Consider the following 21,402-nt stretch of genomic DNA (forward strand, 5'->3'; position numbering starts at 1 on the left):
TCCATGAAAAAGCTGTTGGAACTAAAAAGGAATTCAGTAAAGTTGCAGGATACAAAATCAATACACAAAAATCTGTATTTCTATACACTATAAACAAACTATTAGAGAAATTAAGAGAATAATTCCATTTACAATTCCATCAAAAAGAATAAAATAGGAATAAATTTAGTCAAGGAGGTGACAGACCCGTATATCAAAAACTCCAAGACACTGATGAAAGAAATTGAAGATGACACAAATAAACGGAAAGATATTCTATGCTCATGGATTGGAAGAATCAATATTGTTAAAACGTCCATATTACACAAAGCAATCTACAGACTCAATATTCCAATAGCATTTTTCACAGAAACAGAACAAAAAATCCTAAAATTTGTATGGAACCACAAAGGACTCCAAATAGTCAAAGCAATCTTGAGAAAGAACAAAGCTGGGGGTGTCACATTCCCTGATTTCAAACTATATTACAAAGCTATAGTAATTAAGACAGTGGCATTGGCATAAAAACAGACATATGGATCAATGGAACAGAGAGCCTAGATATAATCCACACAAATACAGTAAATTAATTTACAACAAAGGAGCCAAGAATATACAGAGGGGAAAGGACAGTCTCTTCAATAAATGGTGTTGAGAAAACTGGACAGCCACATGCAAAAGAATGAAAGTCAATCACTATCTTACACTGCACACAAAAATTAACTCGAAATGGATTAAAGACTTAAAAATAAGACCCAAAACTATGAAATTCCTAGAAGAAAACATAGGTGGTAAGCTCCACAGGTCTTGTTAATGATTTTTTTCAATCTGACAACAAAAGCAAAAACAACTAAGTCGGGCTACATCAAACTGAAAAGCTTCTGCACAGCAAAAGAAACCATCAACAAAATGAAAAGGCAACCTACTGAACGGGAGAAAATATTTGCAAATAGTATATCTGATAAGGAGCTAATATCCAAAATACACAAAGAACTCTTACAACCCAATAGCAAAAAAACCCAAACAACCTGATTAAAAATGGGCAGAAGATCTGAATAGACATTTTTCCAAAGATGACATACAGAGAGCCAACAGATACACGAAAAGATGCTCAACATCATTAATCATCAGGGAAACGCACATCCAAACCACAATGTGATATCACTTCACACCTGTTAGAATGGCTGTTATCAAAAAGATAAGAAATAATAAGTGTTAGAGAGGATGTGGAGAAAAGAAAACCCTTGTGCACTGTTGGTGGGAATGTAAACTGGTGCTGCCACTATGGAAAACAGTTTGGAGGCTCCTCAAAAAATTAAAAATAGAACTACCATATGATCCAGCAATTCTACTTTTGTGTATTTACCTGAAGCTAATAAAACATTAATTCAAAAAGATATGTGACCCCCATGTTCACTGCAACATGATTTACAAGAGCCAAGATATGAAAACAACCTAAGTGTCCATCGATGGATGAATGAATAAAGAACCTGTGGTATAGGTATACAATGGAATATTATTCAGCCATAAAAAAGAATGAAATCTTGCCATTTGCGACAACATGGATGGACCTCCAGGGCATTATGCTAAGTGAAATAAAACAGAGAAAGATGAATATTGTATGATCTCTCTTATATGTGGAATCTAGAAAAAGAAAAAAGAAAAAAAACCCCACTAAGCTCATAGATACAGAGAACAGATTGGTGGTTGCCAGAGGTGAGGGGGTGTGGGGGTGAAGGAGTCAAAAAAAAAATCAGATGGGAATTAAAAGACAGAGATTTTCAAACTAGATAAAATAAAAGCAGGAATCAAACATATGTACAAGGGACAAACTTTAAATATAAGCTCACAAATAGGTTAAAAGTAAAAGGGTGAAATAAGATGCACCATGCAAAACTAAAAATAAGAAAACAGGAGCAGCTATATTAACATCATCAAAGTAGATTTCAGAACAAGGATTAGCACCAGAATAAAGAGGGATGTTACATAAGGATAAAAACATGAATTTACCAAGAACACACAACAATCTTCAACGTCTATGCACCTAATAGTAGAGTTTCAAAATAAGTAAAGCAAAAATGTGATCTAACTAACAGAAGAAACAGACAAATTATAGTTGGAGATGTTAATACTTCTCTCTCTGTAATTGACAGGAGATGTAGACACAACATCAGCAAAGATAAAATTTGAACAACACTATTAACCAACTTAAAACTTAATTGAAATTTATAGAACACTAAACCCCAAAACTAGAAAATGCACATTGTTTCCAAACATACATGGAACAGTAATCAAGATAGACCATACTCAGGCCATAAAAAAAAAGTCTCAAGAAATTTCAAAATCGAAATCCTAAAGAGTGTGTTGTTGGAGCCGGCCCAGTGGCATAGTGGTTAAGTTCGCCCACTCCACTTGGGCGGCCAGGGTTTTCAGGTCCAGATCTCAGGCATGGACCCACACACTACTCATCAAGCCATGCTGTGGCAGCATCCCACACACAAAGTAGAGGAAGACTAGCACAGATGTTAGCTCAGCGACAATCTTCCTCAAGCAAAACGAGGAAGACCGGCAACAGATGTTAGCTTAAGGCCAATCTTCCTCACTTCCCCAAAAATAATAAATAAATAAATAAAATGGCTAATTTTTTTTTAAAAAGTGTGTTGCTGACTACAATGAAATTAAATTAAAAATCAATAATAATGTAGTTCACCAAAAAAGACGATGAAGGTAAGTATTATAGATATTTTAGAGGATGATCACCTTGCATTGTTCTGGAAAGGCTTCGTAAAAAGAAAAATATAGACTGACCCATAAGATAGGGAGAATGTTTCATAACTTCCTTAGATACATTCTTTATAATACAAACTCTATTACAATGCATTACAAAATAACAGTAATAGCAGTCGTGGTACTAATTGCTATGTGTTAGCCTAATATTTGACATATAGTTATGATAGAAATCTCATCAACCTGTGTATCCACCAATTGATAATCCACCAATGATAGCTCGGTTCATAATGTTGATCCTCAGGATATACTAAGCTCTGAAGTACTTCCTAATTCAATGCTACATCATTTAAGTATTATGTGTTTTTATTATTTTCTAATTCTTAGATGTATAGTATTTACCTATTATCTTAGAGGCAGAATTTGTTACAGCCCTGCGTCAGAGTCTGAAAGTCACCCACAGAACTGGACCAGGTATACCAGAAAAAAGCACAGGCTATGAAGAGCCCTATCTCTAAAATTACATAGAATTCAGTAGTAAAAAACCTTTCTAGAACTACTCTGTATCAATTATCTCTGGGTATTAAAAAATATTTAAAATATTAATACTAAGCCCTTCGATTTAGTAATTCCACTTCAAAGAATCAATCCTAAAATAAATATGTTATCAAAGATTAGACTTAGGTATAAAGATGTTCATTCCAGAACTGTGTATAATTGTGAAAAATTGTAAACAATATGCAGCATAACAACAGATATTATGGTACAGTCATACAATGGGAGATCATATGTCCATTTACAATTATGCTTTTGAATAATTTTAAAGACACAAAGATATTCAAAATATAATGCAAATAAAGTGAAAAAAACAGGACATCAAACTATAAAGCATGATTTGTGTTATATATAAATATGGTTGGATATTGATATGTTTAAATAGTCACATAAAAAAGAAGTAAATTCACCAAGACTATGAAATTAAAGGTGATTTTAATTTTTTTATATTTTAACATTTCCAACTTAATGTTCCTATAATGTGCATATTAATATTAAAATCAATATAAAAATTTTTTTAATTACATACAGTTTAATGACCAAATATAACGTAAAATAATATGAATAAGGGGGCTGGCCCCGTGACCAAGTGGTTGGGTTCGCACCCTCCAATTCCATGGCACAGGGTTTCACTGGTTCGGATCCTGGGCACAGACATGGCACTGCTCATCAGGCCACGCTGAGGCGGCGTCCCACATGTCACAACTAGAAGGACCCACAACTAAAATATACAACTATGTACTGGGGGGGATTTGGTGAGAAAAAGCAGGGGGGAAAAAAAAGACTGGCAACAGTTGTTAGCTCAGGTGCCAATCTTTAAAAAAATAAAATAAAAAATAACAATAATATGAATAAAGCCTTCAGAAACTTCTTTGGAGTAATACAGTTTATAATTCCTATCATTAAAAATAGGTTATAAATGACTACAGAAATTTCTCATTGGAATGATAAGCATATAGTAATACATCTACACAACTGATTGTCAGAAACTATGTCATGAGAAACAGTAGTATCACAGATGATTTAGTAAAATGCCACAGGCTGTCCGAAAAGGCAAGTTACACGACAAAAATTGTTAAATACCAACTATACACACATGTACATACACAAATTAACATGTCTTTCTAATATAAGACCATTGTAATTGAGGCCAATATTTTGCTCCACGATCCCCTAGAACTCAGCACCTGAATAGTAAATGTGCAGAATACTAATCTTCTCAATTAATTCAGATTCAAATAAGAATAACAATTATATTTCCAGTCTGCTTCTGTCTTCAGACAACTCAAAATAGGAAAAAAAATAGAGGAAAAGAACTTTCATGAATGATGAAATAAACAAGATATTGCGTTCTCCTGTTGCTTAATGCAGGTATTCTCAAACATCGAAAACAACTCTAAAAAGGTGCTTTCATTTTATAATATGAAGACATTCACAGAGGTTAAATAACTTGCTAAAGGTTACACATCTAAAAGAGGGGGTTTAAAGACCTAATGCTAAGTCTATTTAATAAGTCCATGGTCTTCCCAGTATCCCAAGTTTCTCATTAGGGTGAAAATTTCAAATAATGTACAAATCATGGCATTTCTTTTTCCAGTTAGTAAATGTCTTCAAAAGTCCTGTATATTCCCAAAGGGGGAAATAAGACAATGGGAAAAAAAGGAATTAGAGAGTAGGGCCATCTCTGTCTCCGTCTAGATTTGATGTAGCTCTCCAGTCATTTTGGGAGAAGGAGAGGAAAAAAGAAGTAAAGAAAGAAGAAAAAGGACAAAAGCAACAGAAGTGTGGAAGAAAGGAGAGAAAGGGAAGAAGAACAACAAAGTGAGCAGAAGAGACATAGAGGACTGGAAAAGAATTATGATAGCCAATGAATTGACCAGAGAGCCATAACCAGACAGACAGAGGTGAAAGGGGCAGAGGAAAAGAAAGAAATAGCCAGCCACTGGAAGGGAGGACTTAAGGTGATGGGAGGAACACAAGCAGCTAGAAAGGGAGAGAGAGATGACTACCAGCTAAATAGTCAGCAAAGGAGGAACAGAGAGTCACAAAGACAGAGGGGAAAAGCCATACAAACAGTGGAAAGAGAAATAAATTCCAAGAAGCAGAGAGAAAGAGGAAGAAAGCAGAGGCAGACAGAGCAGTAGAGTCAAAGCTAAATGAAGACAATCATCACCATCAGCTGAAAGCAAGGTACAGAAGCTTAAATGTATTTGGGGCTTTGTCAGCACCTACCTGGTGGACAGCAGCTTAGTCAATTTCTTATCTTCCGCTACTGTGATGACAAATCTCCATCTTATCTTCCCTTCTGTGTTGACTAACTTGTTTCCCCCTTTTTGGGGGAAAAATTCCAGTTCTCAATATGACCTTTATTAAAAAGCAATTTCAACTTCAAAAGACGCTTTAATGGAAGAATCAGTGAATTGTTATACCATATGTAAAATCAAACGCAAAGACAAAAACTGAGATCCTTTAAAAAAGTAGTTGTTAAAAATCCCATCACTTGCAGAAACCTTAATGTAGAAAACTTCACGAAAACTATAAAAATTATTTCCTGAATGTCAAAAAAAGGCATATGAGTAACTAAAAATGGCAACAAATTAATCACTTATTTTCAGTGTCTTTGAAGTGACCTTTGACCATAATAGCTAAGTAATTCTCAAGCTTTTTTATTAGTAAATCAGATCAAATCACTTTCCTACTTAAAACCCTACAATGGGGGCCGGCCCGGTGGCGCCTCGGTTAAGTTCACATGTTCCGCTTCTCAGCGTCCCGGGGTTCTCACAGGTTCGGATCCCGGGTGCGGACATGGCACACTTGGCAAAAGCCATGCTGTGGGAGGCATCCCACGTATAAAATAGAGGAAGATGGGCACGGATGTTAGCTCAGGGCCAGTCTTCCTCAGCAAAAAGAGGAGGATTGGCAGAAGTTAGCTCAGGGCTAATCTTCCTCAAAAAAAAAAAAAAAAAAAAACAGCCTACAATGGCTTTCCATTATAACTAAGATAAAATTCATATTTCTTACTATGGACCTAAAAATCATACCTGATCCCCTCTGACATTTTATATAACTGTCCCCCTTTTTCATTATGTCATAGGTTTCCTTCTTTTCTTTGACAACTACCAGATACTTTATACTTTTGGGCATCATGCTTTTTCCTCTACTTGGAATGCTCTCACCTTGGATTCTCACATAGCTGGCTCCTTCTCATCATTCAAATCTTAGTTCATATATCATACCTTTACAAGGTGGCCTTCCTTGATTGCTCTGTAAATATACCTTATTCCACCAAAAGCCCCCAACTACCCTCTATCCCATCACCTTGCTTGATCTTCTTCTATAACATTCACTAATCTGTGAAAATATCTTAATTATCTATAAATAAAATTGGCATATTCTTACACATGAGAATATAAATTCTAATGCTATATCCCCAGGAGCTAAAATATGGCATATAGCAGGTGCTTAAAATAACTGAATGAACCAATGAAAAAGTACAGTAATATTTTATATTCTACATAAGAGACGAGTAAAAAATCCCTTGCAAGATCTTCACAAAAAACTACAGATTGTCATGGTTGACAACTCCTAGCCCTAGAGAAGGTTTACTCTCTACACAGTCTAGGCACAGGCCACACCAACCATATTTGAATGTTTAATACATTATAATGCTTACTAATCTGGAAACACTATTTTAATTTTTTGGATGTCACATTTCAAACTACTCAATTAGGTTTGAAAATCTTTTTAATTGATAGATTTTAATTACAACAATAAACACTCAGTAGTCAATGTAATAAGTGCAAGTCAGTACACTAATCAGATTCTCAGTTCTTGAATTCAAATTAGTGTTCTCAGCCCAAGATTTTGGTATATCTGTGTCTCTGTGTTGCATGGAGAAAGCCAAGATCATTTTTTATACCTATTTTATTGGAAGCATTAAAATAAAATTTTTCAAAAACCTCATTAACTAATATGCAATATACTCATAGCTGAAAGAAACAAAGTATTAAACACGAAACAGGAACTGAACAAAAAGCCTATTCACACATTTCTGGAAAAGTATGCCTTATAAAGAGGCAGAGTTCTGTGGAGGCATAGTACACTGTATACAGTAAAGTTTCCATGTCATTAGCCTGTTTTTTAAACTTCTTCATCTTGTAAAATATGAACGATATTTGCAAGCGTGCAAGTGGTATTTTGAAGAGAACTGGAGCACAGACTAAGTCACACAAGATTAGAAAGCCTCAACACAGAAACAATCGAAGTTTGCTAGTCTCAAATTCTGAGGTCTACTTCTCCTTTCCTTGCTCCAATTCTATTCCCAGAGATAAACAATATAAAGAGAAAAAATAATTGTCACCAAAAACGTTGCTCCTATTTTTTTCACTTCCTCTCACCCCTGCCTTAAGAACTTACTATAAAATGACAAACATGAGGCATTAAAAATTTAAGGTAGGTATTTGGGTGAATTCTTGAGTTTTGAAATTATCTGGTAAGCTAGCCAATTAGAAAAACTATAACTCTAAAAACAAAATACTCTCTACTATCAATGAAACAAACAACAAAAAGCCCCACCTACATTCAAATACAGTATAAAATAAAACATCATGTTATCTCCATAGTCTGATATAAACCTTGATGATTAGTTTATAATTATATTCAGTTAAATGAATAAAATTAGACAAGCAATTTCCAAGGAGATAACGCATAGCTTATGTACTCTGAATTCACTAAAGAAAAATAGATAATGTATTTTCACATATAAATTGTATAGTCTCTAGAATATGACCAAAAAATCCTGATATAAAATCCAAATAAATAAAATATTATCAATTCTACTTTATTGAAAGCCAAAACTCCTACATAATAACATGCAAGAATTTTAAATTCTTGAAAGCAAGTGTCAAGTACTATACACAATTTCCATACACAGCAGGTAGTAAAGCAAGAGAAGAACTGACACAGTTACTCTCCTTAAAAGAGACATACAATGGAGAACTGTTACACAGCGCTAGCATACCACAGATCTATGCATTAAAGATGTTGTGGCTATTAACAGTTTAAACCTTTACTGTATTTTGCTAATTGGTACATAGAACTTTAAAGCTTTTGAAAGATAAAACATTCCAGTCAGTTCAATTCTACAGCATTGTTCAAGTATTCCAAATAGGAACAAAGAGGAAAATAAATCTGCTTTAATTGCTGAAGAATCACAGATAATAGAGACGGCTGAATACTGCAGAGGAAAGATCTTTTGTTCCTTAAATAATTTTAATATAGAAAGATCATTCTCTATTTTAAGTTTAAATGGTTCCTGTCTGCATATAAAAACTATTATTAAACATTCATTTCCTCTGTAAGCAGTAATAAGCACAAGTTTTATATAGCTTGTAATTGGGAGTACATTTTAGAAAACAAAGTTCTGAACTTAACAATATAATTTTATTTAAAATAATTGTATGTAATAAAGAATCTGACGTTTTAATCAACGTTAAATGTAAAAGTTAACTGAAGTTGTTTAAAACTAATGTCATTAATGAGAGTAGAAATATTTCAATTTTAAACACTGATTAACTCTAGATAAATTTTCAGTAAGAGCATGTTTTACCCAAAAACATAACAAGCTATTTTAATATTAGTTCAAATGCTTAGGTATATATGTCATGTGATAAGAATATTAACTGCAATTTAATAATGTTCTAAACATATAAGCAATCACTCATTACGTGATTAATGTTATAGGTACGTAATACACTTACTGATTAACCTATCCTAAAAGTATAGAAAGATGAACATTTACTTGTAGCTATACTAAGTCTTAACATGTTTCATTACTTGAGTTTTTGATATTTTTCAAAAGCACTCTCCCCGGCACTAACACACACACAAAATAGTACTTGAAAAAAGGCTAATTAAGGAATTGCCATTTCACTATAAAATTTACACTTCTAAAATCATTAGTCATTACTATTTCTTTAGAATTTTAAGCAATAGCATTGCTACAATCCTAAAGGCTATTCACCAATTTTTTTTTCAATAGCTTGTGGGTAGTATGTATAACCAACAGAGAGAAGTACATTGTAAAAAACTACAGTTGTTTTTAAAACATAAAACTATACTGCAAATCAACATTTATATTTAGTCAATGCCTTTTCTCTTTTTATTTAAACGATCTCATCTAAATACAAGAATATAAAAAGCATCTGTAAACTGAGAAACATGAAGAAACATTATTCCATATTTAGTGAAAGTCCTAACGGAAAAAAAAACCCATGCTAAACAGCCACCACGGAAGGTTCTCAAAGGCTGCAATTCTTTGATGTAAAATGAAATACTACTTAGTGAATAAAACATAAAAAACTCCTGTCTACCCTTCAAAGAGACATATCCTTTGACCCAGTGCTCCAGACTAAAGCCTTGAAATTTTTGCACAAGAATGCTGCACGAGGAAAGTCCAGACAAAACAGACACTTGAGATGCTAGAAGGCTGTATAACCCCAATCGCAGACACTACTCGCTCCAATAATCTAGCAGAGATAGCGCTGCCATACACCAAAAGAAAGTAACCTCACCAAAAGAAAACTGACCCCTTTAAAAAAAAAAAAAGAAAAAAGCAAGCAGTCAGAGCAAAGCTAAGCCTTTAACTTAGGTTTATCTTTTTGTACAGGTCACCTCTTAATGACCGATTTTTAATTCAAGTTTGCAGACTTAGAAAAAAAATTTTCATCTATAAACTTTTAGTATGTTAGAACGCAAAAGCAAGATAAAACAAATACTTGTGTAGCAAATATAATTGTTTTATTTTTAAAGGCTTGAAAAAATCATTCATTTTTACAAATTTCTTAGATTAAGTTCAAGCAATGGAAAAATTTTAAACCTAATAAAGTGACAAAAAACTTCTATTAAATAACTTGCTGCTTGCAGACATTCTAAAACAGCAATAGTATCACCCAGCTGGCTGAGTGTGCTATTAATACACGTGTTTAATCAAACAGCAAGTACTTAGTGCAAACATCAGCAAGTAACAAAGCTTTAACTGTTATTGTTATTTGGAAAAAATTGTTAAGCAATAAAACACAAAAAATTGGCAACATTCAAAACACTGACTATTTTACATGCATACCTAACTTCTAAATAAAGACGTCAATACAGACTACTTAAAATGTCCACAATAGTACAATTTAACATTAATAGTGTGTACTATAATTTCTCAAAAAAAGCTTACAAATAATAGCCATCCTTCCCCATCCCAAAAATTTGAGATAGTATTACAGACTGCTAAATAAAAAGTTTCCTTTTTCATATGCATTTATGTTGACGATGCATGTATACTCATAATACCTTTGCAAGATTTCAAACAGGTGGTGCTTAATAGTTTTTAAACAAAATAACTAAGCTCCTAAATGAAAACAAACCATTGAAGTGTCAACATAAACACTGAAGCATAGTACCTAGCACATGTAAATGCTCAGTAAGTATTTACTGAATAAATAAATGAAGTAAGGAAACATGGCAGCCAACATAATTTACAGAATTAATATACTAATGTAAACTCTTAAGGCTTATTTCACATTTTTCAATTAATAAATTGAAACAATTCCTACATTTTATGAGGGTATTTTTGCATTAAAATTTTAACTATATCAGTAGATAGTTAATATAAGGTGACTGTGACAAACAGGAATTAGTATTTAAAAATACCTAAGAAAAATGATTTTAAAACAAATAAAAAATATTATCTATGGAGGTCTAATTTATGCTTTGGTCCTTTTGTGGGGGAGCACCTACTCAAAATCTTTAGAATATTGAAAATCTAACTTTTCTCTTTTGTATAGTCGAAGTGAATATAAAAAGACAACATATTCATTGGACTTGAGTATTCACCAAATGTACTGAAAGGAGATTGGGGTGGGGTGGCATAAAGGAAAAAAAGTTACTCTCTTATAAAGCACAAAGGCAAAGACATTCTTCACCCCACCTCCATAGCACAGCAACTCTTGCAACAAAAACCAAGGGCCAAGCAGACAACCATTTGTAAGCTGATAAATCTGGAGGAAGTATCACATATTTGGAAATAAAAATGGTGCAACCCACAAAAAGTTTTTTTTAAATCATTGTGCTTCTACATAAGTTGACAAGATTATTTTAAGATGCTGTCATCTACTCTTTCGATATTTAAAAATGTATTAGTTCTGAGAGTAAATGTAAAGGATAGTTAACACTTTATACATAACAAACAAGAGAGAAGGCAGTCTTAAGATTGATTAGAAATTTACCATGTGCTCTGATATAAAATTCATTATTAAGAGTAATCCAGGAATTGCTACAATTTTATTATCTGAAGATTTGTACTCTAACAACGTCAACATTGTACATAGTTATAAAATGAGAGAACAGATTCTTTACACTAGAAAATGCCAGGCAGACTTTCCCCCTCTACATTCTATGCCTAATAAAAAGATAGGATACATATTGTCAATATACAATAGATGCCCAGAATAAAACATTTTTTCCTTTGTACTTATAATGGTACTGACATCCACAAAACACTATAAAAATTCCTTTAATTTGCTGTGTTCTATATATTACATTCTGCCCGTCAGACATAACAATTAAAAAAAAAGAAAATTAAGCTTCACTTAGTAACATGCCCTTTGAGCTAATCTGAGAATGAGAGTTAAAAATAATAAACAGCATACACTTAAGATGCAAGAAATGAAACATGACTTGATAATAGTACAAATAAAAAAGGATCTGAGGTTTTAGCTCTCCATGAAATCCACATAAGGAAGAAGTATGAGAACCTAAATTTTAAGTTGCCTTACTAGAACTGCTGAGATTAAAAGGAATAGAGATAATTCCCACCATACCCTGCACCATACATCTGGAGTATCAGAGAAATCCTGGCAACATTTTAAAAGGGATTCAGTCAAACTGGAAGATAATCAAGATGACGAATTAACTGGAACTCATGTGAAATGCATCAAAGCCCTGGGGATGTTTAACCCAGAAAAGAGAAGACTTAGGAGAACAATTATCAAACATTTTGGTCTCGGGACTCCTACACATTTTTAGAAATTATTGGGACTCCAATGAAGTTTTGTTTATATGAGTTATATCTATAGATACTTAGCATATAAGAAATGAAAATAAAGAAAAATTTAAATATATACTTAATTTAAAATAAGAAACTGATTATATAGTAACATAAATAACATTATTATGAAAAATAACATTTTCAAAAACTAAAAGGTTAAGTGAGAAGAGTGGCAATGATTTGCATTTTTGAAACTCTTTAATGTCTAGCTAATAGAAAGTTGAATTCTAACATCTTGCATTCCAAGTGTTGTGCTAAGTTGTCTTGGTTGCAATATATGAAGAAAATTCATCCTCACACAGATATGTAATTAGAAAAGGGAGCAATATTTTAACAGCCTTAATATTTTCATACTCAGTTTCATTAAATCCATTGTTCCCTCTTGTGCTTTAAATTAAACTTTTACCCATGTGTGATTTTATAACATCATACACTGGTCATATGGAAAATACTGGTTCATAGAGGTATGCAAATCTTCCAAACATTAACATATTTCATTACACAGTATTTTTAAAAATCACATTCATTAATACCACCACCAATCCCATTAGAACAGTCTTTACGAGGAAGTTGTCAAGTGTTGGAGAGGATGTAGAGAAAAGGGAACTCTCATACACTGCTGGTGGGAGTGCAAACTGGTGCAGCCACTATGGAAGACAGTATGGAGATTCCTCAAAAAATTAAGAATAGAACTACCATATAATCCAGCTATTTCACTGCTGAGTATTCATCCAAAGAAGAGGAAAACACGAATGCATAAAGATACATGCACCCCTATGTTCACTGCAGCATTATTCACAATAACCAAGACTTAGAAGCAACCTAGGTGCCCATCAAGGGATGAATGGATAAAGAAGCTGTGGTATATACACACAACAGAATACTACTCACCCACAAAAAAGATGAAACCTTGCCATTTGCAAGAACATGGATGGACCTTAAGGGTATTATGCTAAGCGAAATAAGTCGGGGGGGGAATCAAATATCATATGATCTGACTCATAAATAGAAGACAAAAACAAGAACAAAGAAACACATAGAGACATAGATTGGATTGGTGGTTACCAGAGGGGAGGGAGGAGAGCAAAACGGGTGAGTACGCATGTGTGTCTGATGACGAATGGTAATTAGTCTTTAGGTGGTGAACGTGATGTAATCTACATAGGAATGAAACTATAGTGATGCACACCTGAAATTTACATATTGTTATAAAACAACGTTACCTTAATAAAAAAAAAAGATTCTAGCTTCTATCCAATTTCACATACAAATATAACAGTAATCTACTAATGAGTAGTTAATAAAAATGGTATACTAAGTTAATAAACAGGTTTACATTATGTAATAGTGACATTAAAGTGCTATTTCCATATCTCCTTTTAAAATACTCATAAGGGTTTACTTCACATTTTGAAAAGTTATCATCATCGATGTTGATATATATTTTTAGAATAATTTTTGTTCAAAATGCAAATATAATCAACTGCAATTGCTCAATATTTCTAGAAGTACCCTTCGGCCCCTGGTCTTGTCATTATGCTACTTACTGGACCCTCCATCTGACAGTGTGTAGGAACATGGAAGCCCTATGAGCGTTACGTTACCTATTTGCTTATTTAATACTTTCATTTTAATATAAACCTAAATGAATGGCTAAAACTAAGATTTGAAAACTACCTATGGGTTTCAGTAATGCATATTAAATATTACTTCAATAACTATGAATAATTATACATAAGACTTCAAGTGATTTCAACTGGAATACCATACTGACATTTTGATTAATATATTCAAGAAACACATAACAAAGTTGGGGGAAATCTATACAGGGCAACAAAATTCATTGAAAGTGTGCAACTGATTTTATGAGATAGAATTAAAAACACAAAACTCAAAGTAGTCTGTATACCTCCTTGGTACGCTTCACAGTACCTTATTTAGAGCAATAAGTTGCTGTCTGACTCATTCATTCTTCAAACTAGAAAGAAGAGAACTTAGAAACATTACTAATGAAGTCTGTAAAATTAAAAAATTTTATATAGAGCAGATCCCATAACAGTGAAACAAGAAGGCAGTCTCCTGGGGCTTAAAAGAGACGGTCACTAGAAAAATTAAAATAATAGTACTTTCATTAATTAATGAACACATGGCATGTGTAAATCATCATCCTCTCACACATACCTGCCTCATTTCTTTTATACTTGACTAAGCAAGTGATGTTTGATTAACATTTGAAGAATAAATAGACGGTACCTGGATGAAGAGCTAGAGGATTGGTAAAAAGCATCTAGGCATGGTGAACTGGAATCTGAATGCCCTGAAGCAGGAAAAAGAACAGCAAGTTCCAGGCTTTGTGAGAGTGGAGTACAGAGTATAAAAGACAGTGGCACAAGATAACCCTACAGAGGAAGGCAGAAGTTAAATCATGCAATACCTCAAAAGCCAGGTTAGAATTTTAATGTTTACTTTTAGGTCAGTAAGAAACACCAAAGGATTTTACACAAGAGGATGACAAAACTAGCATTTTAAAAAAGACTACTTTGGTTATCCTTTGGAAAATGAATAAGAGGAAGATTCAAGCATCTATGGAGATCAATCAAGAAACTACTGCAGCGGGGCCAGCCCCGTGGCTGAGTGGTTAAGTTCTCGCACTAGGCTGCAGCGGCCCAGAGTTTCACTGGTTCGAATCTTGGGTGTGGACATGGCATGGCTCATCAGGCCATGCTGAGGCGGCATCCCATATGCACAACTAGAAGGACTGACAACTAAGAATATACAACTACGTACCAGGGGGCTTTGGGAAGAAAAAGGAAAAAAAAATCTTTAAAAAAAAAAAAAGAAAGAAAGAAACTACTGCAGCAATCTAGGTGAAAGATACTGGCAGCCTAGACTAGCATGATGGCAGCCTAGACTGGGATGACAGCAATGTCAGTAAGTAGATCAAAGAGATAACTAAAGATAAAACCAAGCAGCCTTAAGCATAAGATGTGAGTTTTCCAAGTTGTCTGTTTGTTTACTTACTATTTATTTACCTGTATTATATCTTTAATGGTATAAATAAAAACTTAAGTGTGACCTAGTATTTAACTTATGCTTACAGGCTCAAAATTGACTGATAAAAGAATGTCCAACAATTATAAGGGGAGTAGTTAAGAAACACACCTAGCTATTTGATAATAGTAAACCAGATACAAAATGAAAAGCATGCTTATACTATTACACATTTTACTAGGAGTCTTAGAAACTTTACAAAATTTATGCTATTGTACAATATAAGCATAAACAACAAGTTGCATCTAAACTAAGATCACATTAAAAAATTTCAGAAGTGACAATTCTATCTGCTACTGATAACAGAAGAATATTATTCATTTGTTGCCAGTTGTAATCTCTCATGCATAATGTAGAAATGGGATGTATATGTGTGTAGGTACACATATACATATGCACAGTAACAACAACAATAAATGGTTCCAGAAAAAAACCAATATACTTAATTTTGGATAGTACCGGTGTCTTACAACTTATCAAATAAGAGAGTAACTGAGAAAATAAAAAATACATTTATTACAAAAATAAAAATGTTCTGATTGCTACTTGTAAACATCACAAAAATGGAAGCCTTTTATAATTTTAATTTCTTAATATATGACTTAATATTTGTGCATAATGCTTAACACAAATTATCTTTTAGTGATGAGCATTTCTTCCTAAAATTTACATATGATCTAGAAATTCAAATTTAAATCACTTTCTTAGAAGAACCCAGAACATCATACTGAAGATGTACTGCACAAAAATAACCCTGAAGGCAGAATCATAGCAATGTGTAACAGAAAATTCTTACCAATTTTTCATCAACTGTTATGAGTTGCGTGTCTCGAGTTTGGTCCTGTGCCAGCCTCCATGTGGAAGTGCTCAATGACCTGCAGTGCAAAACTTTAAGTTAAAAAATGATCCATGCAATGAGAAAAGAGAGGCAGACAAATGTTACATAAACAAACTACCTACTAACAATATCTGTCTTATAAAACAAAGAGAATAGAAAGAAAGAGAAGAGGGCACAAAAATCGTTTTTCTCCCCAATTAGTTCTGTCTGCTGAGTTTTTGGCAGACTCTCACCTGACAGTTGATAACAGGCTGCACTTTACATCAGTCTATAGGCTCTCTGTCACAGAAAGGCCACCAGTGACAAGTATTGTACTGCTATGAGTGTACAGTAGCTAGTTTGTCACTACCAGGAAGAAAAATGCAAAACTATATCAACTCTTCCAGCATGCTGATTCCTAAATTATGGCAGCAGAAAGAAAAAGAAAAAGCTCAACCAAATTCTTAATGGCCTAAATAAAGTAAAAGTTGTAGAATTTAATTATTTAATTAACAAATAAAAAGTTTCTTCACTTTAATTTCAAAACAAAAGTAGTTTAAATAGGAAGGATTTGTATGATCATTTTAACTAATGTTATGAGTTTAGTCCTATATCCCATTCACAGAATTGAAGAAAGTCTGAATAGTTAAAAGAGAAATATTAAGTCAAAAATAAAATGGGCACAGAATCTAGCTCTTTTATATTAGCATTGTCCTACCCTCCCCCCCCCAAAAACTACTTAAAGCTAACAGATGTCTTATTTCATGTACACATTGTAGTTTACAGTAATGGATGCCATAGCTATCACTGATTGTGACAATTAAGCATTTTAAAGTTTTCCAAAACATTAAGCCATCTTATGGAGATTTCTCTTTTGAAAGTAAGTTAGTATATACAATTATGACTCAAATTTATAAACCAAATGAATATATAGTGTTCAGTTCTTTTTGAAATGCAATATAATCACCATAATTTTATTGTAACATAATCACTAATAATTGATGCAAAACTTCATGCCAAAGGTTCAACTTTCAATAGCTATGGTGTACACAGCTTTAGAGAAAATCTACTTACTAATATAATTTAAAGATAACTCATAATACAAAAGGCTCTTCTGCTTTATGAAAATGTTTTTAGAAATATCTATGTCAATTATTTCCCAAAATTAATATAATTCTTTACCACTGTAAATACCCTGCTCAGAAACGTATCTAAACAAAATACATCTACATGGAAGTTATTCTAAATCATTTATACAAACCGTTAAAATACACATTCTGGTTTTTATAATATTAAAGCATAATTAATCACCTTTTAAAATCTATTTCCTCTGGAAATCATTAAGACCAACAACATGACACTAAAAACGTCTTGAATACTTTTAACCAAATCCAAATATTACAAGAAAAAATTAGGCAATGATAAAGAAACTAAGAGAACTTGAAATATTAGAAAATCTAGCTACATTTTAAGAAAATGAAGTTTCTCTAACAGAAGTATTAGATCAAAATAATGCAAATTATTAGATATATTAAAACTCCACAATCCATGAACTATGCAATTTTGGACTGCACAGTAGATTCGATTTAAACAATATTCTCTTAAATTGTGTAATAAAATCTTATAGTAGGGGCCGGCCCAGTGGCGCAGCGGTTAAGTTCGCACGTTCCGCTTCTCGGCGGCCCGGGGTTCGCTGGTTCGGATCCTGGGTGCGGACATGGCACTGCTTGGCAGCCATGCTGTGGTAGGCGTCCCACGTATAAACTAGAGGAAGATGGGCACGGATGTTGGCTCAGAGCCAGGCTTCCTCAGCAAAAAGAGGAGGACTGGCAGTAGTTAGCTGAGGGCTAATCTTCCTCCAAAAAAAAAAAAAAAATCTTAAAGTACATTAGTCATAACACAAGGTAAATTTTTAAATTTTTAAAACCATATATGCTTCAGAGATATATTTTAGTAATTTTAGTTAATTTCCAATTAATCAGAAGAATGAAGTTATATATCATTTTCTGTAAACAGATAATTTTTATAAACCAATACACAAACATCACATAATCTCATATTTTTATCAGGCTATATATAAAAGGCAACACAATAAAAAAAAAAAGACAAAAGATGTTAAGTAAAATAATCCTACCAGAAAGAGTTAAAAATCACAAAATTTTTTGTCAGAAAAAACTTTTGATAGGCTAGATTGCAAAGAGATCATAAAAAAGAATTTTTATTTATTATTTGAAACAATATATTCATATAATTTATTTCAGAAAAATTTAAGTAAAAAGGACACATAATACACGTGTATGTATATGTATATGTGTGTGTGTGTGTGTGCAGGTTATATTAGGTCATGTGCTAAGTAACTATTCCTCAAACATGGAGAGAGAAATTATTTAAAAAATCAAATCTCAGATGTGGAGAAAAATGCCCCTCCAATTCTAGATAGTTAAGGTAGCAACAGAGGTCCAGAGTCAATTACAAATACAGCATTTAATTAGTTATACCTACAAAATATAATCTACAGATAATTTTAGATTAAATGTGAATTATATAGCAAATATCTATTTACCGATTAGCCTGTAAAGAATGTCACATCAGTGAAATGGCCAAGTAAAAAAAGTATTTTTAATAATATTAGAGTATAAAAACATTACTAAAAAGACACAAAATCTGGGAAGCATAAACGAAAAAATGACAGAAGCTACTACATAAAAACCTCTAAACCAAAGGTATTATAAATGAAGAATAAGATAACAAACAAGGAGAAAGTATCTACAACATAAAACAGTAAAGAATCAATATCCAAAATAAGTAAAAGAGCTTTTACAAACCAGTAAGTATGGATAATTCTTCCATATCTTTCTTTCTTCTTTTTTGTTTTGAGGAAGATTAGCCCTGAGCTAACTACTGCCAATCCTCCTCTTTTTGCTGAGGAAGGCTGACCCTGAGCTCACATCTGTGCCCATCTTCCTCTAGTTTATACGTGGGACGCCTACCACAGCATGGCTTTTGCCAAGCACTGCCATGTCTGCACCCAGGATCCAAACTGGCGAACCCCAGGCCGCCGAAGCGGAACGTGCACACTTAACGGCTGCGCCACCAGGCTGACCCCTATGGATAATTCTTAAGTTTCAAAAGAGGGCGTCACACAACAAAAAACAAACTACCAAATTAAAAATGAGAAAAGGACTTGAATGGGCATTTATCCAAAGATCTACAAATAGACAATAAGCACATGAAGAGATGCTCAACATTACTAGTCATTAGGGAAATGGAAATCAAAACTACAGTGAGATACCACTTCATACCCAACAGGATGGTTATCAAAAAAACAAGTCTTGGTGGGATATGGAGAGATTGGAACCCTTGTGCACTGTTGGTGGGAATGTAAAATCATGCAGTCGCTGTGGAAAACGGTATGGCACTTCCTAAAAAAGTAAACATAGACTTAACATATGACCCAGTGATTTAACTTCTGGGTATATTCCCAAAAGAACTGAAAGAAGGGACTCAAATACATACTTGCACACCAAAGTACATAGCAGGGTTATTCACAATAGCCGAAAGTAACAATTACCAAAATAATAATCATATTTTACTGGACAACGTCTAACACTAGGAAGTTAAGTGTACATGGAGAAATGACTAATATGTAATCATCAGCAAGTAAATGCTAATTTTACTTTGCTATTTAGCAACCATTTTCAAGAAACTTAGAAATTTTATTTGCCTCGTGAGCTTGCCTTTCTGGCTACCCATTTGTTTTGTTAACTGGCCTGTTCATATTTCCAGGTTTCTCAAGTGTCAACCTTAATTCGGAGCCCAAAGGATAAACTCTGAGGGCTGTGACTGTTATCATCAATTATCACTATTAGAGTGTAAAAATCATTTATTATATTTAGTTTTTCTTTATAAGCTTCCTGGTAAGAAAATGATATATCCTGGAAATGGATATCAAGAGATCTTATTTCCAACTCTGGTTTTACTACTTACTAGTTGTGTCGATGGACAAATCACTTAACCTCTCTGCATCTCAATTTCATTTTCTGTAAATCTGTAAAATGAGGATTTATTACTCTAAAGTTTCTTTTAGTGATGAGTCTATGTGATGCTAAAAGTGGAACTGAGTATAGTTCTAGTTTGTTTTAATAATTCCCTATGGAAATGCTGTATAATAATTACTCAACTCATAATCTGTTTTCCTTTAAAAACCTAAGGAGGTACATCCTTCAAAAACATGTATATACACCACATTTGTTTATCCACTCATCTACTGATGAACATTTGGGTTGTTTCTCCTAATTCATTTGCAAGTTTCTGTGGGGGTCTAAGTTTGAAACTCATTTGGGTCAATATGTAGGGACCAATTGCTGGATTATATGTTAAGACTATGTTTAGCTTGTAAGAAACTGCCAAACTGTCTTCCAAAGTGGCTGTACCATGGTACATTCCCACCAACAATGAATGAGACTTCCTGTCCTTGTTCTTGCCAGTGCTTGGTGTTGTCAGTGTTTTCGATTTTACCTATTTTAACAGGAGTGTAGTGGCATCTCACTGGTTTTCAATTTTCTAATGTCATAGGATGTTGAGGCACCTTTTCAGAAGCTTATTTGCCATCTATATATCTTCTTTCATGAGGTGTCTGTTGAGATATTTTGCCTATTTTTTAATTGGGTTGTTTGTTTTCTTGTTGAATTTTAAGAGTTCTTTGTATATTGTGGAGGCAAGCTCTTTATCAGATATGTGTTTTGGAAATATTTTCTTCCGTTTCGTGCTTGTCTTTCATTCTCTTAAACTCTGTTTCACAGAGCAGAAGCTTTTAATTTTAATGAAGTCCAACTCATCTATTCTTTTCTTTCATGGATTGTGCTTATGATGTTGTATCTAAAAACTCAGCACCAAACCAAGCTACCTAGATTTGTTCTTATGTTATCTTCTAGAAGTTTGGTAGTTTTGATTCTTACATTTAGGTGTATGATCCATTTTGAGTTAATTTTTGCAAAAAGTGTAAGGTCAATGTACGGATTCGTTTTTTTGCACGTGGATATGTTCCACTTCCACTTATTGAAAAGATTATCTTTTCTCCATTGGATTACCTTTGCTCTTTTCTCAAAGATCGGTTGACTATATTTCAGTGATCTATTTCTGGGCTATTGATTCTGTCCATTGATCTATTTATCTA

General features: G+C 33.3%; 1 protein-coding gene across 2 annotated transcripts in view; it reads right to left on the minus strand.

The window, feature by feature from the left end:
* The window catches only part of NDUFS4 (NADH:ubiquinone oxidoreductase subunit S4), a 101,063-nt gene that overhangs the window by 40,916 nt on the left and 38,745 nt on the right, over positions 1–21,402 (minus strand). For both annotated transcript variants that reach the window (XR_006890153.1, XM_046671981.1), the window contains exon 2: positions 16,206–16,284. Coding sequence is in view for 1 of the 2 variants with exons in the window: in XM_046671981.1 (XP_046527937.1) it covers positions 16,206–16,284 (79 nt within the window). In the remaining variant the exon portion in view is untranslated. The remainder of the gene's footprint in view (positions 1–16,205; positions 16,285–21,402) is intronic.

This window comes from Equus quagga, chromosome 9 (genome assembly GCF_021613505.1).
Source record: "Equus quagga isolate Etosha38 chromosome 9, UCLA_HA_Equagga_1.0, whole genome shotgun sequence".
NCBI classification, from domain to species: Eukaryota; Metazoa; Chordata; class Mammalia; order Perissodactyla; family Equidae; genus Equus; species Equus quagga.